This window comes from Ovis aries, chromosome 1, assembly GCF_016772045.2.
Source record: "Ovis aries strain OAR_USU_Benz2616 breed Rambouillet chromosome 1, ARS-UI_Ramb_v3.0, whole genome shotgun sequence".
In the NCBI taxonomy this organism is placed as follows: domain Eukaryota; kingdom Metazoa; phylum Chordata; class Mammalia; order Artiodactyla; family Bovidae; genus Ovis; species Ovis aries.
In genome coordinates this window covers 63219618-63237657 of record NC_056054.1, presented here as the reverse complement: position 1 = coordinate 63237657, position 18040 = coordinate 63219618, and the positions used below count along the sequence as shown (strand labels likewise).

The window sequence follows — 18040 nt, the reverse complement described above, 5'->3', positions numbered from 1 at the left end:
TCCCTTCCTCTGGAAGGTTACAGCCGTGTCCTGCTTGCAGTCTGCTGGGCACGGTGGAGGTATTGCTCCAGGACGTTTTTTCCCTTCAGGTTCTTAAGACCCCTTTTCAACAAGCCGTTGATGTCTCTCTCTCTGTTTCTGGGCTCTCGGTTTAGTGGCTGGGCACCTCTAAGGCTTGCAGGCCTCTGGGGTACCGCCCAGCAGTTGGCTCTGTTTGGGGCAGAATTAGAAAAAGATAAAGAAAATCTCTTCTATATCATTGATCTCTACTTCTCTGTTAGTCATCAAGTTAGTAAGTAGGTACACTTATATAAGGTGTGACTCAACTGACTTGTCATAATCTCCTAAAATCACCTGGCTAAGGGATGATATTTGATGTGTTCAGGTTTTCCTGCCTCACGCCAGGAATAGACTTGTTAACATGTCTAGAAAGAACTCTTGTCTTCCATTTTTCTCCCCTGAGGTCACTGGGGAAGTCCATGAGTTGACTGAATTGCCTGGTGAATAGTGCTAGTTGTACTTTAGCTGTATTTGGAACGGAACAGTGCCTTTTCCGTTGTTTCTAAACTCTCAGTGAACTGGATTACTTTGGGCAGGTGAGAAGTGCTTCCTTTCTTGTTCCATTTTCTATTAAAACAGCATAATCCGGATATACTCTCCTTCAGTGGCTGGAATCCTGAGCTATTTTCTAGTCTTACTGATGCACACGCTGCCAGTTGAAAATACAGATTTGAAAGGGAAAGTTCCTTCTTTTACTCAAATTCTAGAGGACATTACGATTCATCCTGGAGGATCCAAGGAAATCATTTTCATTTCACACTGCTGTCCTCAACTTTCCTCATTAGAATCATCTGCTGCTGCTGCTGCTGCTGCTGCTAAGTCACTTCAGTTGTGTCCGACTCTGTGTGACCCCATAGACCACAGCCCACCAGGCTCCCCCATCCCTGGGATCCTCCAGGCAAGAACACTGGAGTGGGTTGCCATTTCCTTCTCCAATGCATGAAAGTGAAAAGTGAAAGTGAAGTCACTCAGTTGTGTCCGACTCTTAGCGACCCCATGGACTGCAGCCCACCAGGCTCCTCCATCCATGGGATTTTCCAGGCAAGAGTACTGGAGTGGGGTGCCATCTGGGAATTGTTTAAAAATCCCTGTAACAACAAACTAAAGTCAGAATCTCTGAGGGTGAGGTTGGGGAGGGCCAACCCAAGTATTAGTAGTTTTTAGAAGTCACCAGGTGAGTCCACTAATCAGCTATGGTAAGAAGCTGAAAAACAAGTAGGCCTCACACCATCTCTTGAGCATCACCTGTTCCAGAACTGTGAGTATGATGCCCCAGATCTGTAGCATCAGTATTGCCTGGGAACTTGTTATAACTGCAAATTCTTGAGCTCCACCCCGACCTACTGAGTCAGAAACTCTCAGGGTGGAGCCCAGAATCTTTTGCTACATGCTCCTGTTTGAAAACCATGATCTGGAGTAGCAGAAAAGAATTTTTTTTTAAAGGTCAAATCTTATTTGTGTCATATTATAAATTAGATATGCGATTTAAGCAAAGTATTAATATTGGGTTATTTTAAGTACAATGTAACTATTAACAGTAAATATTCTAAATTGTGTTTTCTCAGAGTTTAGTACATACACAGTCAGTATTAGATCACTTGGTTAAAAATGTGTACATGCTGAGGATCCACTTCAAATTTATGAAGTCTCTGGGAAGGCCCAGAATCTGGATTTTCCACAAAAACCCAAAAATGTTGGCAGACTAACATTTGAGAAACATCTCATGGATGACACCATATATGGGAAACTATTATAGGCTTCATTTAAATAGATGGTTCAACTATTTGCACATATCAGTTGAAATTTCTATGATTTAAAATTGATTTGTATAGTTAATAACAGTTAAGTATTTTATCAAAGTCTATTAAAAACTGTTCTGTTCAAATAGTATAAATTTATAGTATACATTTTATATACTGAAGTGAAATCACTCAGTCGTGTCTGACTTATAAATAAATAGTATAATTTTCTATTGGCTCACTTTTTTACATTAACATGTTTCTTGTTCTTGTTGACAAAGGTAAAAACATAGCTTTGGTGATATATAGAAAATGTACCGATTCCTGCTAGCACAGCAGGAACCTAAAATTGATTTTCAAAGGGATTTGTCATCACTCCTTGCAGAACTGTGTTTTCAGAAATATCATTTGGGGAGTCTCTGAGTTAGACTGAACAGAATCAGAGTCTATATTAGCAAGAAAAACTAGATTATAAAATATTTTCAGCATGCTCATTACTTTTTGAAACTATCTCTGATTTTCAGCTGAGAGGCAGATAAAGCCAATTATGAAGACTAATCAACAAAATCTATGAAAAGTTTGATTAAGCTAAAAAATTGTAAAGTATTTTCTATGTCACTAATCAATGTGAATGAACATTTTGATTTGTAGTTGGTTTGAGTATGGTGTTTACAATTATGCTAATCACAGTGGTCATTGCTGATATCTACAGGTTGTTATATTTTTAGAATCAGTCATGAATCTAGTACAAGTGATTTGAATATAATTTTCACATACATCTTATGTAAAAATGTTTAAACAAATAACTGATCCCATAAATTTATAATAACTGTAGTTAAGTGACTGTAAGTTGTATTTTGTGCCAATCTGCCAATAATTTTACTTTGTGTAAAATTGCATTTGTGGTGATTTGACATAATATATACCACTTATAATAATTTCACCTGTATTAGTTCACATTTACTGAGTTTTTCCTCTGTGCCAGGTACTGTTTTGGGTACTTGAAATGAAGCTTTTTAGTTAATCTTCAAAAAACCTTATGAGATGGATTTAATGAATGGAAACACTAGGGCACAGACTGATTATTAAATAGGGTGCCCAAGACACATAGTGACAAAACCAAAACTTGAATTCAGGGCTCTTGCTTTTAATCAGTATTAGTGTTAAAATACTGTGTTAATTAAAAATAGCTTCATTCTTAATCCTTTACTAAGGCAATGGCACCCCACTCCAGTCCTCTTGCCTGGAAAATCCCATGGATGGAGGAGCCTGGTAGGCTGCAGTCTGTGGGGTCGCTAAGAGTTGGACACGACTGAGCGACTTCACTTTCACTTTTCACTTTGATGCATTGGAGAAGGAAATGGAAACCCACTCCAGTGTTCTTGCCTGGAGAATCCTAGGGACAGGGAAGCCTGGTGGGCTGCCATCTATGGGGTCTCTCAGAATTGGACACGACTGAAGTGACTTAGCCGTAGCAGTAGCAGCAGAGTTTATTTTGGGTTTTATAACTTATAGGTCATAAATGTCCAACTAAGTTTTTCCCAATTTTTTCTTTATTTTTAGGAAACTGCTTCTTCATTTTATTGTACTATGTGTGTCAGGGGGTACTGTTCATGCACAAGATCAAGGTAAGAATGTTACCTTGTTACTTATTTGTTTATGTAAAAAATTGGATTCCCGAAAGCAAAAGTATATAACTTTAAAGTCATTATAATCTTAAATTCAGCATTAAGGAATAAAAAATTCTTTACAGAGGACAATGAGAATGTAAGGGTGAAAAAACCAATTTTGGGGGAAATATGACCTTTAAGAAATTACTCATATCATCTGTCTGTGAAATTACTTACATTTTTAAGAAAACTCTCTGTAAAAGGGAAGTTTTGTATAGTAGAAAGACTTTGTTTGTGACTTCATTCTAAGTGGGAGTTATTGGGGGTGGCAAACTGTGACTGAATTACCTTTGCACTTCTTGAAACAACGCAAGCATATGCTAAATGTTCCATCTAGACTTACATCATTAAGAAACAAAATTTTGCATACTAGTGGGCTTGGGATTTCATTTAATTCAAATGGAGAGATTTGGAAAATAGTTCAAATTTTGTTTTTGTTTGGTAGCTAGTTGCTCTGATAGTATGGTGATAGAGTTTCTGGTATCTATGTATATCCTAATTTATTCATTTATTAAACAGCATTTAAATAATATTTTCTGTTTACCACATAATATCCTGATTGCCAATGATTGAAATGTGAATAAAAAATAATGCCTCTGGCTCCAAAGTGAAAAAGAAAACAAAACATGTGCCGTTGTCAAAGGGTAAAAAAAAAAGTGCTCACTTGATAGAACCAACTTTTCAACGAGCGAGGAGTCACTTGTCAATTTGGTCAATTTATTGAATAATATTAGTAAAATAGCTGTAGGTAGAAAGAGCACAGAGGGGGTGGTACTCTGACCAAACTGATAGGTGGACAAAGGTAAGTATTCTGTCAAGTAACACAAATATGGATTAAAATGTATCACAGAAGGCATTTTCTAATTGTCTTTTACGGGAAGGTCATTAAATCAGGTCACATGTAACTTCATGAAGTGCTATTCTTGACCAAGTCATTTGTTACTTTAGTTTGCTAAACTAAAAGGGAAAGTTTGAAGGCAGGAGGAGAAAGGGACAACCAAGGATGAGATGGTTGGATGGCATAACCGACTCGATGGACATGAGTTTGAGCAAGCTCTGGGAGTTGGTGATGGACAGGGAAGCCTGGCGTGCTGCAGTCCATGGGGTCGCAAAGAGTCGGACACAGCTGAGCGACTGAACTGAGCTGAACTGCAGAGAGAAACTATCTTTCAATTTCTTGTTTTTATTAGTTAGTTTCTGAGAACTTGTTAAGTACCAGTCACTGTGCTAGCAGGATATATGTTTTCTTCGTCACCACTTCATCGCAGGGTTTTTATAATTACGCCCATGAATTTCTGAGTCCAAGGTTAAGAAGAATAAATAACTACCCCAAGGGTTGCAGGCTAATAATAATGGAAGAACTAAGATTTGAACTCAGGTACTTAGGCTGCAGAGTCTACAGAGTCTTTAAAATTAAGCCTCTTGGACAACAGAGAAGATAAGGAAAGGAGAATTGTCATTATTAATATCTATTTCATGTGTTGTCCTTTGCTGGAATTTTACATATGCTATTCTAATCCTCATAATGAACCAGTAGGGTGATTATTATAGATGAAGAAACTGAGGCTCAAGGAAGGTGCTGGTCCAGGCTTATATAGCTAAGATCTGAATCTGGATCTGTCACAGCTGCACCATTCGGGCCCCCTGCCCCAAATAAAAACCAAAACCAAAACCAAACCAAAAAAAACCACCTCTTTCCATTATAAATCCCGTTGTTTTACAATTGCCATCTGTTAGTGTTATGAGTTTAATAATTTATAAAATGTGTCATTATCAAAATATTGAAAACCTAAATGAAGAAGGAAAACTGAATATTTATGAATACATTTTTAAAAATTCAGAACCAGTGAAGGGAGTATATGAAAGAAATATCTTTCTTTTAACCTTAAGGTTTCATTTATAGAATACAAAATGTGCTGTTTTATTTCAGGGTGAACACCTTTTAAAATTTCATTTATCTCTACCATTTTATTTCGAGTTCTCAACAAAAAGAAAAATATTTTTAAAACTTCTTTGATTTTATAAAATTGAATACTTTCGAGCACAAAAATGAAATGAAAATTGTGGTATGTTATTAGAAACTTAAAAGTACTATTTTCCTAAAATTGTTGTTGTTGAAATAGGATGATACAATGTCTAATCAGGAGGCTAGAAAAATATTTTCAGAGAAATTGTGATTTGATAATGGTTACAAATATCATTTGTAACCTTAACACTGCTGAATATGCCTCCTTGAAAGAGATGATCCCAAATTAGAGTTTTCAGAAACAAATATATTTATCGGTGCTTACAGTAGTTTCCAAAACTTAAAGTATCAAAGTATTAGTACAAGTATACAGTTTAAAAATCAAGTTGAGCTGCAAAACATGTAACAGAAAATAATATTCCCTGACCTTATCTAATCCTGCAAATTCTTTACCCAAACTCTTAGCACTTTCTTTTGGCTTTACTATCCATAGTTCTTAATAATATGCTTGTATATTATATTGACTTCCTTTTATTGATGATGAGTATTTAACATTTTTATACTATCCCATGCCCCTCCTTCACTGACTTAGACAAGGCTGTGGCCCACGTGATCAGATTGGTTAGTTTTCTGTGATTGTGGTTTTCAGTCTGTCTGCCCTCTGATGGAGAGGGATAAGAGGCTTATGGAAGCTTCCTGACGGGAGAGACTGACTGAGAGGGAAACTGGGTCTTGTTCTGATGGGTGGGGCCATGCTCAGTAACTCTATAATCCAATTTTCTTTTGATGGGCAGGCTGTGTTCCCTCCCTGTTATTTGACTTGAGGCCAAACTATGGTGAGGTAATGAAGATAATGGCAACCTCCTTCAAAAGGTCCTTGTAGGCACTACTGCACTCAGGGCCCCAATCCTACAGTAGGCCACCACTGACCCACGCCTCTGCCAGAGACTCCTGGACACTCACAGGCAAGTCTGGGTCAGTCTCTTCTGGGGTCATTGCTCCTTTCTCCTGGGTCCTGGTGCACACAAGGTTTTGTTTGTGCCCTCCAAGAGTCTGTTTCCCCAGTCCTGTGTGAGTTCTGGTGGCTCCATGGTGGGGTTAATGGCGACCTTCTTCCAAGAGGGCTTATGCCATACCCACGTCTACTGCACCTAGAGCCCCTGCCCCTGCAGCAGTCCACTGTACCTCTACAGGAGACCCTCAAACACAGTTCTGCCTCAGTCTCTGTGGGGTCTCTGGGTCTTGGTATGCACAAGGTTTGTTTGAGCCCTCAGAGTGTCTCTGGCGGGTATGGGGTTTGATTCTAAATGCAATTTCGCCCCTCCTACCATCTTGCTAGGGGTAGCAAGGGGCTTCTCCTTTGCCCTTGAATGTGGGTTATCTCCTCAGAGCCGCTCCTGTGCCTTGCAGATGCCACTCCAGTGCGTACTGTCTTGCTGGGGCTTCTCTGACCTTGGACGTGGGGTATCTCCTCAAAGTCATTCCAGGGCCATGCTCCACTATATAGCTACTAGCTGGCTCCTAATTAGAGAAAGAGAGTGTCTCAAAATTCCCAGGCCCCTCACCCACAACATGCTTTTTACTGGCACAAGGTGAGTTGTCCTGGGAGTACATCAAGGCTGTATATTGTCACCCTGCTTATTTAACTTGTATGCAGAGTACATCATGCAAAATGCTGGACTGGATGAAGCACAGGGTGGAATCAAAATTGCTGGGAGAAATATCAATAACCTCAGATATGCAGATGATACCAAACTTATGGCAGAAAGCAGATTAGAACTAAAGAGCCTCTTGTTGCAAGTGAAAGAGGAGAGTGGAAAAGTAGGCTTAAAACTCAACATTGAGAAAATGAAGATCATGGCATCTGGTCCCATCACTTCATGGCAAATAGATGGGGAAACAGTGGAAACAGTGGCTGACTTTATTTTCTGGGGCTCCAAAATCACTGCAGATGGTGACTGAAGCCATGAAATTAAAAGATGCTTTCTCCTTGGAAGAAAAGTTAGGACCAAATTAGACAGCATATTAAAAAGCAGAGACCATTTCTTTGCCAAAAAGGTCTGTCTAGTCAAAGCTATGGTTTTTCCAGTAGTCATGTATGGATGTGAGAGTTGGACTATGAAGAAAGCTGAGCGCTGAAGAATTGATACTTTTGAACTGTGGTGTTGGAGAAGACTCTTGAGAGTCCCTTGGACTGCAAGGAGATCCAACCAGTCCATCCTAAAGGAAATCAGTCCTGAACATTCATTGGAAGGACTGATGCTGACTCTGAAACTCCAATATTTTGGCAACCTGAAGAGGTGACTCATTTGAAAAGACCCTGATGGTGGAAAAGACTGAAGGCAGGAGGAGAAGGGGATGACAGAGGATGAGATGGTTGGATGGCATCACTGACTCTATGGACATGAGTTTGAGTAAGCTCCGGGAGTTGGTGATGGACAGGGAAGCCTGGTGCGCTGCAGTCCATGGGGTCGCATAGAGTCGGACATGATGGAGTGACTGAACTGACCTAATGCCCCCTCTTCTTCTTCTAGTCTCTCAATTTTCTCGTTTCCTCTTTTTTGTTGTTGTTGTTGCTTTATGTTCTATGGCACTGTCACTAATTCTCAGATATCCCAAAAGAGTTTTAAAACTCTTTGAAAAATATTTTTTAAAAAATGCACCACATACTCTAATCATTTGATTTTTTTCCCACCCTTGGAGATATTTCTTCTGGAAACTGACATTCTGTTGGAATGGACTGAGAGCTGTCTAATTGTCTGTAGAATTGATGTCTCTCATCTGTGTTAGATCCAGTGTCTTGGAACTCATTTTCCTTTTTCATTGTCCATTACCTAATTTGAGTGGAGCATATCATCTGGTAGCATCCTGAGAATGTGTACTTAGATGGTATACTCCTTGTAACATTGCATTTCTGAGATTTTTTTTTTTTTTTGTATTTTACTCATTTTCTTGAGGGGAGTTTAGGTGGGTATAGAATTTTAGGCTATAAATAGTTGTTGGTCGGAATTTTAAACTATTTTTTGCATCAATTGTCTTCTGGCTTGCAGTTAAGAAATCTGATGTTTTACTAATTCTTGATTTTTTATATGTTACCTTTTAACTTTCCACTTTAAACCTTAGGATCATGTTTATCCCCAATATTTTACAATTTTGCAATAATATGTTTTGGTACAGGTCTTTTTTCAATATATTCTGATGGGTAGTCATTAGGCCTTTTCAATGTAATAGAAACATCTTTCATTTTCTGGGAATTTTCCTATCTTAGTTTTGTCTCTCTGACATATTTATTTCTTCTCTCTGCAAGTTCTGTTGGTCAGATATTGATCTCCTGGATTGAGTGCCTTATTTTTATTTATTTATTTAGCTCTGATTTTCCATTTTTATTTTCTTTCCATTTTATATCAGATTTTCATTAGTCACTATTCTCAAATATTTAAATTTTTTTACTAATGCTGTATTTAAATTTTAAAGAGATTTCTCACTCTGATTGTGCCTTAAATTTTGTTCTTATTTCTTTGATGCAATATCTACTCAGCTCTCCAAAGATAAAAATAATTTTGTTGAAGTTTTGTTCTGCTCCCTGTATTATCTTTGTTTCCCACAAGTTTTGGCTTTCTTTAATCTGTCTTTTATGTTGGAAAAGTTCTTAAGTCTCTAGTACTTATGTTTTAATTTAAAAGCAAGGCAATAAAAATATGCTTGGGAACTCATTTTTCATGTGTGGGCTTTTTAACTGGCATATTTTACCTAGAGCGTGAAAAATTAGGAGCTTTGCTGGCCAGTTTGTTGTTGGACTGCAAATGTCTAAGGCTATCCAGTTTGCTCAGAGAAGAATCCTCCAATTTCTTACTTGTAGAATATAATCCTGGTTGCCACTGTTATTGGAGTTAAACAATATAAAGAGGTTCTTATGAGGGGAAAAGGGGGTGGTCTCACCATTTAGTATGTAGATTTTTACTGAATTCACTTGTTCTCATTATGGCACTTCTCTTCCATCTTCTGCTAGGATTTATGCAGTGTCTCTCTAGTACATAAGTAAGCTTTAATCTTCAATTTTACTCTCAAAGCTTCTTATACAGACTCTCAAGCCCTCCCCCTCCCACAAATGATGCCTTATGCTGAATTCAGTGATTTGGTGCATTTGGTTCTTGAGCTTTGTCAGGACTTTGCCTTGTGAACTGGCCTGCCTGTTATTATTTATTGCTTCTGCAAGCCCTTAGTGTTCAGTTTTCTCAGCTCTGCTAATTCCTTCCTCTGTTTTTCATTTTTCAAAAATTTGTTGATGTCTCTTACCTGCTGTTGTCTCTTCTACCCTTTTACTTTGCCCATATGGTTTTAAACCACATTTTCTTATTCCCATTTTAGTGAAATTTTAAGACTGAGCAGAGATAAGCATCTGTTATTTTCCATGTTTTGTTATTCATTTACATTTTAGCACAGCTAAGACCATTAAAGTATTATATTAATAAACATAAATCATTTGTTTTATAACCATAGTTTTGGTATAACCAAATGAAAAAATGATTCTATTATACTTCAAAAGAAAATTGTTTAAGGTTGAGTCTTCTGAGAATTTGGCAGATAATGATCCCTTTTCTTACATAATAGTCTACTTTCCTTATGTTGTTGGTGGGTTGGTGGCCAGGGAGATAAGCATAGTTGTAACACCTCTACATAATACGTTACACCATATGGCATGTAAACTAATTGTCAATATACACAGCATTCTCCAGTTCATGATTGCTTGGTGTGCAAACCACATGTGTAGAAATCTGTGTAAAATACTTGTCTCCAAAAGATATTTTCTGTGGAAGTATTAACCCAAAATGTGTGTGTAGGAAGCAGCTCATTCTAGTTGTAGTAACTCCAAGCATTTTCTGTGAAAACCCCGACACTTAACCAAAAATTTTTCACATAGGTAGAGCTTCATTGCTCGTTTTACAAATTGCTGTTGTTGCTGTTTAGTTGCTAAGTCGTGTCTGACTCTGCAACCCCAAGGACTGTAACCCATCAGGCTCCTCTGTCCATGGAATTCTCCAGGCAGGAATACTGGAGTGGGCTGGGCTGCCATTTCCTTCTCCAGGGGATCTTCCTGACCCAGGGATTGAACCCAGGTCTCCTGCATTGAAGGCAGATTCTGTACCACTAGTCCACCAAGGAAGCCTGATTTTACAAATAAGTTGCTTTTATTTCTTTACCCAAAATAGGTGTATTTATATTAAGAATACTTTTTAAAGTCACATTTCCTTTTTGAACATACCCAGTCATTGTGGTGTAGGTGCTCTGGAACCAGCAGCCTGGGTCTGTGCCCAGGTTCTAGTGCCTATCAGTTATATGACCTGGATCAAGTTTCTTACATACTTTGAGCCTCGATTTCAGGACTTCAAAATGAAGATGGTAATAATTCTTACTATGTAAGAAGAAGGTCATTGTGTGGATAAGATGAGATAACACATGTAAAGTGCTTAGTGCATAGCTGTTATATATATGATGAGTATATGATAAATTCAGTAGGAAAAAAAAATACTCTGAACAACTTCCTTTTTCCATATACCAATAGTATGAAGAAATTAAAATAGTTGGTTTTAAACAACATCTTTAGTTCCTTAACTCAGTGAGCTGGAATCCAGGAAGCCTATTGTGAAAATTGTTTTATATGGGGCAAAATGAGGACTGAAGTCTTGGAGAGACACCATTTTAGACAGCTCTGGGGAACTGCTGCAAAAGAGGCAGGAGGAAGGTCAGTTCAGTTCAGTCGCTCAGTCATGTCTGACTCTTTGCGACCCCATGAGCTGTAGTACGCCAGGCCTCCCTGTCCAACACCAACTCCCGGACCCTACCCGAACTCATGTCCATTGAGTCAGTGATGCCATCCAACCATCTCATGCTCTGTCGTCCCCTTCTCCTCCTACCCTCAATCTTTCTCAGCATCAGGGTCTTTTCAAATGAGTCAGCTCTTCGCATGAGGTGGCCAAACTATTGGAGTTTCAGCTTCAACATCAGACCTTCCAATGAACACCCAGGACTAATCTCCTATAGGATGGACTGGTTGGATCTCCTTGCAGTCCAAGAGACTCTCAAGAGTCTTCTCCAACACCACAGTTCAAAAGCATCAATACTTCGGCACTCAGCTTTCTTTATAGTGTAACTCTCACATCTATCCATAATATATACATAATTTTGATGAAGGGGAAATACATGCAGTCAAGCATATATTTTTTTGCAGAAGGCTTCTGCTAATCATGAACATTTGTTACCATGAAGGACTTTCCTGCTTTTCTAGACATGAGGAGATACAAGAATTAGGCTCATAAAATCAGCTTCTGAAAATATCTATCTGATGACCTGTTCTGCCAGTTTTTCTCAGAGCACAAAATGGCTCATTTTTGCTCTCCACCCTGAATTCCTTTCAGAGGGTGTTGAAGATCAGCAACTATAGCAGAACATGGTTAAATCCGTGTAGAGGTAGATGGCAAGTGCCCATGGAAAGTGTCAGTTTGTAGTTGCACTATCTTTGAGTCTTAATTCTGGCAAGACAATTTGGCTGAGATTATACAGAACAGTAGAAAGTGGGTAGTGGGTACTTACCTAGTTAATCTGGTCAATTTGGGTAATTTGCCAAGGAAAAGTATATTAAGGCCTGTGTGATCTTTCTGATTTACAACTCTGATTTTATTTTAGACAATCAGTTTATTTTTTCATTCTTACAGACGAAAAAAATATAGCTTTGGAGACTTAATTGACCAACATATATGAAAATTTTAAACAGTGAGAACTTGTCAAAATTAAGTGCTTTCCTGGTGACCCAGTTGGTAAAGAATGTGCCTGCAATGTGGAAGGCAGGGGTTGGATCACTGGGTTAGAAAGATCCCCTGGAAAAGGAAATGGCAAATCTGCTCCAACATTCTTGCCTGGAAAATTCCATGGACAGAGGAGCCTGGTGGACTGTAGTTCATGGGGTCTTGAAGAGTCAGACACAACTGAGCAACTAACATGAGTGCTATTTTATATTAATTAAGTTATTTAATAATGAGTGATTACTGTATTTTATTATACTCCATTAAATGAGATTACTCATAACTTGTTATCTGAAAATTAATAACTTTCTTTGAAATCTTTTGTGTTACCAACTTCTAAGAGGTGTAAGAATTTTTACATTTGGAAGATAAACATGATGCTATCCTTGTTCCTCCAGTTTGTGATAGAGTATTGTTGAATGTTGACAGGTGAAAGGTAAAATGGGTCTTTGGCTCTTGTGTACTTGAGATGTAAGCTGTGGGATCAGTCCCTGGGTTGGGAAGATCCCCTGGAGGACGGCATGGCAACCCACGCCAGTATTCTTGCATGGAGAATCCTATGGACAGAGGAGCCTGGTGGGCTCTGGTCCATAGGGTCACAAAGAGTTAGAGGCGACTGAAGTGGCTTAGCACAGCACAGGATTTGAGGAAACAAGTATAGACATTGACTCTCCTTGTCTGTTGGTTTAGACATTATTTTCTACACCATAGAGTCAATTATATAGCCACTGGAGTGAGTTACATGCTTGGGTATGAGTCATAGTTTTAGCATCTACAGAGATGCCATTTCTCCTTTTTTTCTCCCTCCCCCCACTTCCTGTCTATCTCTCTTTTCATCTCTCCCTCATCTTCCCTCTGCCCATAATTCTTTTCTCTTAGCTAGTGATAATATCAATACTGCTTATTATACAGGTTTCAAATGAAAGGCAAGTGAGGTTGAAATGTCTGTGTTTATATCTGGCATTAGCCTTGCAGGCTTAGAAGACTGATTTTTATTCAGTCAGTTCAGTCACTCAGTTGTGTCCGACTCTGTGCGACCCCATGGACTGCAGCACGCCAGGCTTCCATGTCCATCACCAACTCCCGGAGCTTACTCAAACTCACGTCCATCAAGTTGGTGATGCCATCTAACCATATCATTCTCTGTCATCCCCTTCCGCTCCCACCTTCAATCTTTCTCAGCATCAGGGTCTTTTTCGTGAGTCAGTTCTTCGCATCAGGTGGCCGAAGTATTGGAGTTTCAGAGTCAGCATCAGTCCTTCCAATGAATATTCAGGACTGATTTCCTTTAAAAACCAGGATGGACTGGTTTGATCTCTTTGCAGGCCAAGGGACTCTCAAGAGTCTTCTCCAACACCACAGTTCAAAGGCATCAATTCTTCAGTGCTCAGCTTTCTTCATAGTCCAACTCTCACATCCATACATGACTACTGGAAAAGTGATAGCTTTGACTAGATGGAACTTTGTTGGCAAAGTAATGTCTCTGCTTTTTAATATGCTGTCTAAGTTGGTCCTAACTTTTCTTCAAAGGAGCAAGCATCTCTCAATTTCATGGCTGCAGTAACAATCTGCAGTGATTTTGGAGGTCCCCAAAATAAAGCCTGTCCTGTTTCCATTGTTTCCCCATCTGTTGCCATGAAGTGATGGGACTAGATACCATGATATTCATTTTCTGAATGTTGAGTTTTATGCCAGATTTTTCACTCTCGTCTTTCACCTTCTTCAAGAGGCTCTTTAGTTCTTCTTCACTTTCTGCCATAATGTTGGCATCATCTGCATATCTGAGGTTTTTGATATTTCTCCCGGCAATCTTGATTCTAGCTTGTGCTTCATCTAGCCCGGCATTTCGCATGATGTACTCTACATATAAATAAGCAGGGTGACAATATACAGCCTTGACATACTCCTTTCCCAATTTGGAACCAGTTCATTGTTCCACGTCTGGTTCTAACGGTTGCTTCTTGACCTGCATACAGATTTCTCAGGAGGCAGGTCAGGTGGTCTTATATTCTCATCTTTTTCATAATTTTCCATAGTTTATTGTGATCCAAACAGTCAAAGGCTTTGGCATAGTCAATAAAGCAGAAGTAAATGTTTTTCTGGAACTCTCTTGCTTTTTTGATGACCCAATAGATGTTGGCAATTTGATCTCTGGTTCCTCTGCATTTTCTAAATCCAGCTTTAATATCTGAAAGTTCACGGTTCATGCATTGCTGAAGCCTGGCTTGGAGAATTTTAAGCATTACTTTACTAGTGCTGAGATGAGTACAATTGTGTGATAGTTTCAGCCTTCTTAGGCATTGCCTTTCTCTGGGATTGTAATGAAAACTGACATTTTCTAGTCCAGTGACCACTGATATGTTTTCCAAATTTCCTGGCACACTGAGTACAGCACTTTCACAGCATCATCTTTTAGGATTTGAAACAGCTCAGCTGGAATTCCATCACCTCCACTAACTTTGTTCATAGTGGTGCTTCCTAAGGCCCGCTTGACTTCACATTCCAGGATGACTGGTTCTGGGTTGGTGATCACACCATCGTTATCTGGGTCATGAAGATCTTTTTTGTATAGTTCTTCTGTGCATTCTTACCACCTCTTCTTAACATCTTCTGCTTCTGTTAGGTCCCTACCATTTCTGTCCTTTATTGAGCCCATCTTTGCATGAATGTTCCCTTGGCATCTCTAATTTTCTTGAAGAGATCTCTAATCTTTCCCATTCTATTGTTTTCCTCTATTTCTTTGCATTGATTGCTGAGGAAGGCTTTCTTGTTTCTCCGTGCTATTCTTTGGAACTCTGTATTCAGATGCTTATATGTTTCCTTTTCTCCTTTGCTTTTCACTTCCCTTCTTTTCACAGCTATTTGTAAGGCCTCCTCAGACAGCCATTTTGCTTTTTTGCATTTCTTTTTCTTGGGCATGGTCTTGATTCCTATTTCCTGTACAATGTCGCAAACCTCTGTCCATAGTTCATCAGGCACTCTATCAGATCTAGTCCCTTAAATCTATTTTTCACTTCCACTGTATAGTCATAAGGGATTTGATTTAGGTCATACCTGAATGGTCTAGTGGTTTTCTCCTCTTTCTTCAATTTCAGTCTGAATTTGGCAATAAATGGACATGGAACAACAGACTGGTTCCAAATAGGAAAAGGAGTCCGTCAAGGCTGTATATTGTCACCCTGCTTATTTAACTTATATGCAGAGTACATCATGAGAAACGCTGGGCTGGAAGAAGCACAGGCTGGAATCAAGATTGCCAGGAGAAATATTGATAACCTCAGATATGCTGATGATACCATGCTTATGGCAGAATGTGAAGAAGAACTAAAGAGCCTCTTGATAAAAGTGAAAAACGAGAGTGAAAAAGTTGGCTTAAAGTTCAACATTCAGAAAACGAAGATAATGGCGTCTGGTCCCATCACTTCATGGGAAATAGATGGGGAAACAGTGGAAACAGTGTCAGACTTTATTTTTGGGGGCTCCAAAATCACTGCAGATGGACTGCAGCCATGAAATTAAAAGACACTTACTCCATGGAAGGAAAGTTATGACCAACCTAGACAGTGTATTAAAAAGCAGAGACATTACTTTGCCAACAAAGGTCCATCTAGTCAAGGCTATGGTTTTTCCAGTGGTCATGCATGGATGTGAGAGTTGTGACTATAAAGAAAGCTGAGTGCCGAAGAATTGATGCTTTTGAACTGTGGTGTTGGAGAAGACTCTTGAGAGTCCCTTGGCTTGCAAGGAGATCCAATCAGTTCATATTAAAGGAAATCAGTCTTGTTTGTTCATTGGAAGGATTGATGTTGAAAGTGAAACTCCAATACTTTGGCCACCTGATGCAAAGAGCTGACCCATTTGAAAAGACCCTGATATTGAGAAAGATTGAGGGCAGTAGGAGAAGGCGATGACAGAGGATGAGATGGTTGGATGGCATCACCCAGTCAATGGACATGGGTTTGGTAGCTCTGGGAGTTGGTGATGGACAGGGAGGCCTGATGAGCTGTGGTTCATGGGGTCGCAAGAAGTCAGACACGACTGAGCGACTGAACTGAACTGACTGCATTTTGGACTCTTTTGTTGACTATGATGGCTACTCCATTTTTTCTTAGGGATTCTTGATTCTTGCCCACAGTGGTAGATATAATGGTTATCTGAGTTAAATTCACCCATTCCAGTCCATTTTAATTCACTGATTCCTAAAATGTTGATGTTCACTCTTGCCATCTCCTGTTGGACCACTTCCAATTTGCCTTGATTCATGGACCTAACATTCCCGGTTCCTTTGCACTATTGCTCTTTACAGCCTCTGACTTTACTTCCATCACCAGTAACATCCACAGCTGGGTATTGTTTTTGCTGTGGCTCCATCTCTTCATTCTTTCTGTAGTTATTTCTCCACTGATCCCCAGTAGCATATTGGGTCCCTACCCACCTGGGGAGTTCACCTTTCACTGTCCTATCTTTTTGCCTTTACATACTGCTCATGGGGTTCTCAAGGCAAGAATACTAAAGTGGTTTGCCCTTCCCTTCTCCACTGGACCACATTTTGTCAGAACTCTCCACCATGAGAAAGGATCTATTTGTCATTATGCAAATCTGTGCTTATACATACACATGAGTTGTGTCTCGCTCTTTGCTACCCCATGGACTGTAATCCTCCAGGCTCCTCCGTCCATGGAGTTTTCCAGGCAAGAATACTGCAGTTGGTTGCCATTTCCTACTACAGAGGATCTTCCTGACCTAGAGATCAAACCACATCTCTTGTGTCTCCTGTGTTGGCAAGTGGGTTCTTTTCCACTAGTGCTACTTGTGAAGCCCCCTATTTGTCATTAGTTTGTAACAAAACAACAACAAACCAAAAATTGCACTGATGCCTAAACAGGAGGTATCACCTGAACTGTCTTGTCAGATGAGTAAATTTGGCATGAAGGGACATTCTTATCAGGACTCTGAAAGAATGCATTTTTTTAAGCTTTGATATAACAAGAAATTAAAGGAAAGTTAAATGTCAAGGGTAGGAAATGTAGAATGAGAAGATAAATCATTGAGGAAAAAATGCATAAATTAGTATAAATTAGGGGGCAATTGCGAAGACCGCACTTCCTTTGACACCAACTGCAAATTTGAGGATCCCAAAGACCATTTTCAGTCTCAGCAATGCTCTAGAAGGATTCACAGAACTCAGGGAAATCTTTTATACTCTCAGGTATAGTAGATGTCAGCAAAAGAATACAGATTAAATCAATCTGGAAAAGATACTCAGGGAGAAGAATCTAGGAAAGTCCCATATGTGGTGTGTCCAGTTATCCATTCCTAATAGAATCATGATAGTGCCAACCTCCCCAGCAATAGTATGTAGTAATATGCCCAGAATATTGCCATATGATAAAGCTTGCTAGGAAGGTATGAAATGTGAGATTAGAAATGTAGGCAGGAGGTTACATCATTAAGGGCCTGAGGGCTGAACTAAGATGACTGAGTTTTGTACTGAAAGCTACAAGGACTGCTGATGCATTATAGGAAGGAGTGTCATGAACTAATCTTCGTTTTGTTCTGTACTTTACCAAGCTTTCTGTGGTAGCAGTGTGGATGAGGGGTGGGACAAGGATGTTGTTCAAGACCAGCTGAGCCACAAGAGAAGTCTAGGAATACTGGAGTAGGTAGCCTATTCCTTTTCCAGGGGATCATCCCAACCCAGGAATTGAACTGGGGTCTCCTGCATTGCAGTTGGATTCTTTACCAAATGAGCTATCAGGGAAGTCCTAGAAATCTGTTAGGAGGCTAATATTAAAATCTGGAGGC

The 18040-nt window shown here is 39.3% G+C and overlaps 1 protein-coding gene across 5 annotated transcripts in view; it reads left to right on the top strand.

The window, feature by feature from the left end:
- The window catches only part of COL24A1 (collagen type XXIV alpha 1 chain), a 393929-nt gene that overhangs the window by 8972 nt on the left and 366917 nt on the right, over window positions 1-18040 (top strand). For all 5 annotated transcript variants that reach the window (XM_060400630.1, XM_004002153.6, XM_060400613.1 and 2 more), the window contains one exon: window positions 3363-3427. In XM_060400630.1, the coding sequence (XP_060256613.1) occupies window positions 3363-3427 (65 nt within the window). The remainder of the gene's footprint in view (window positions 1-3362; window positions 3428-18040) is intronic.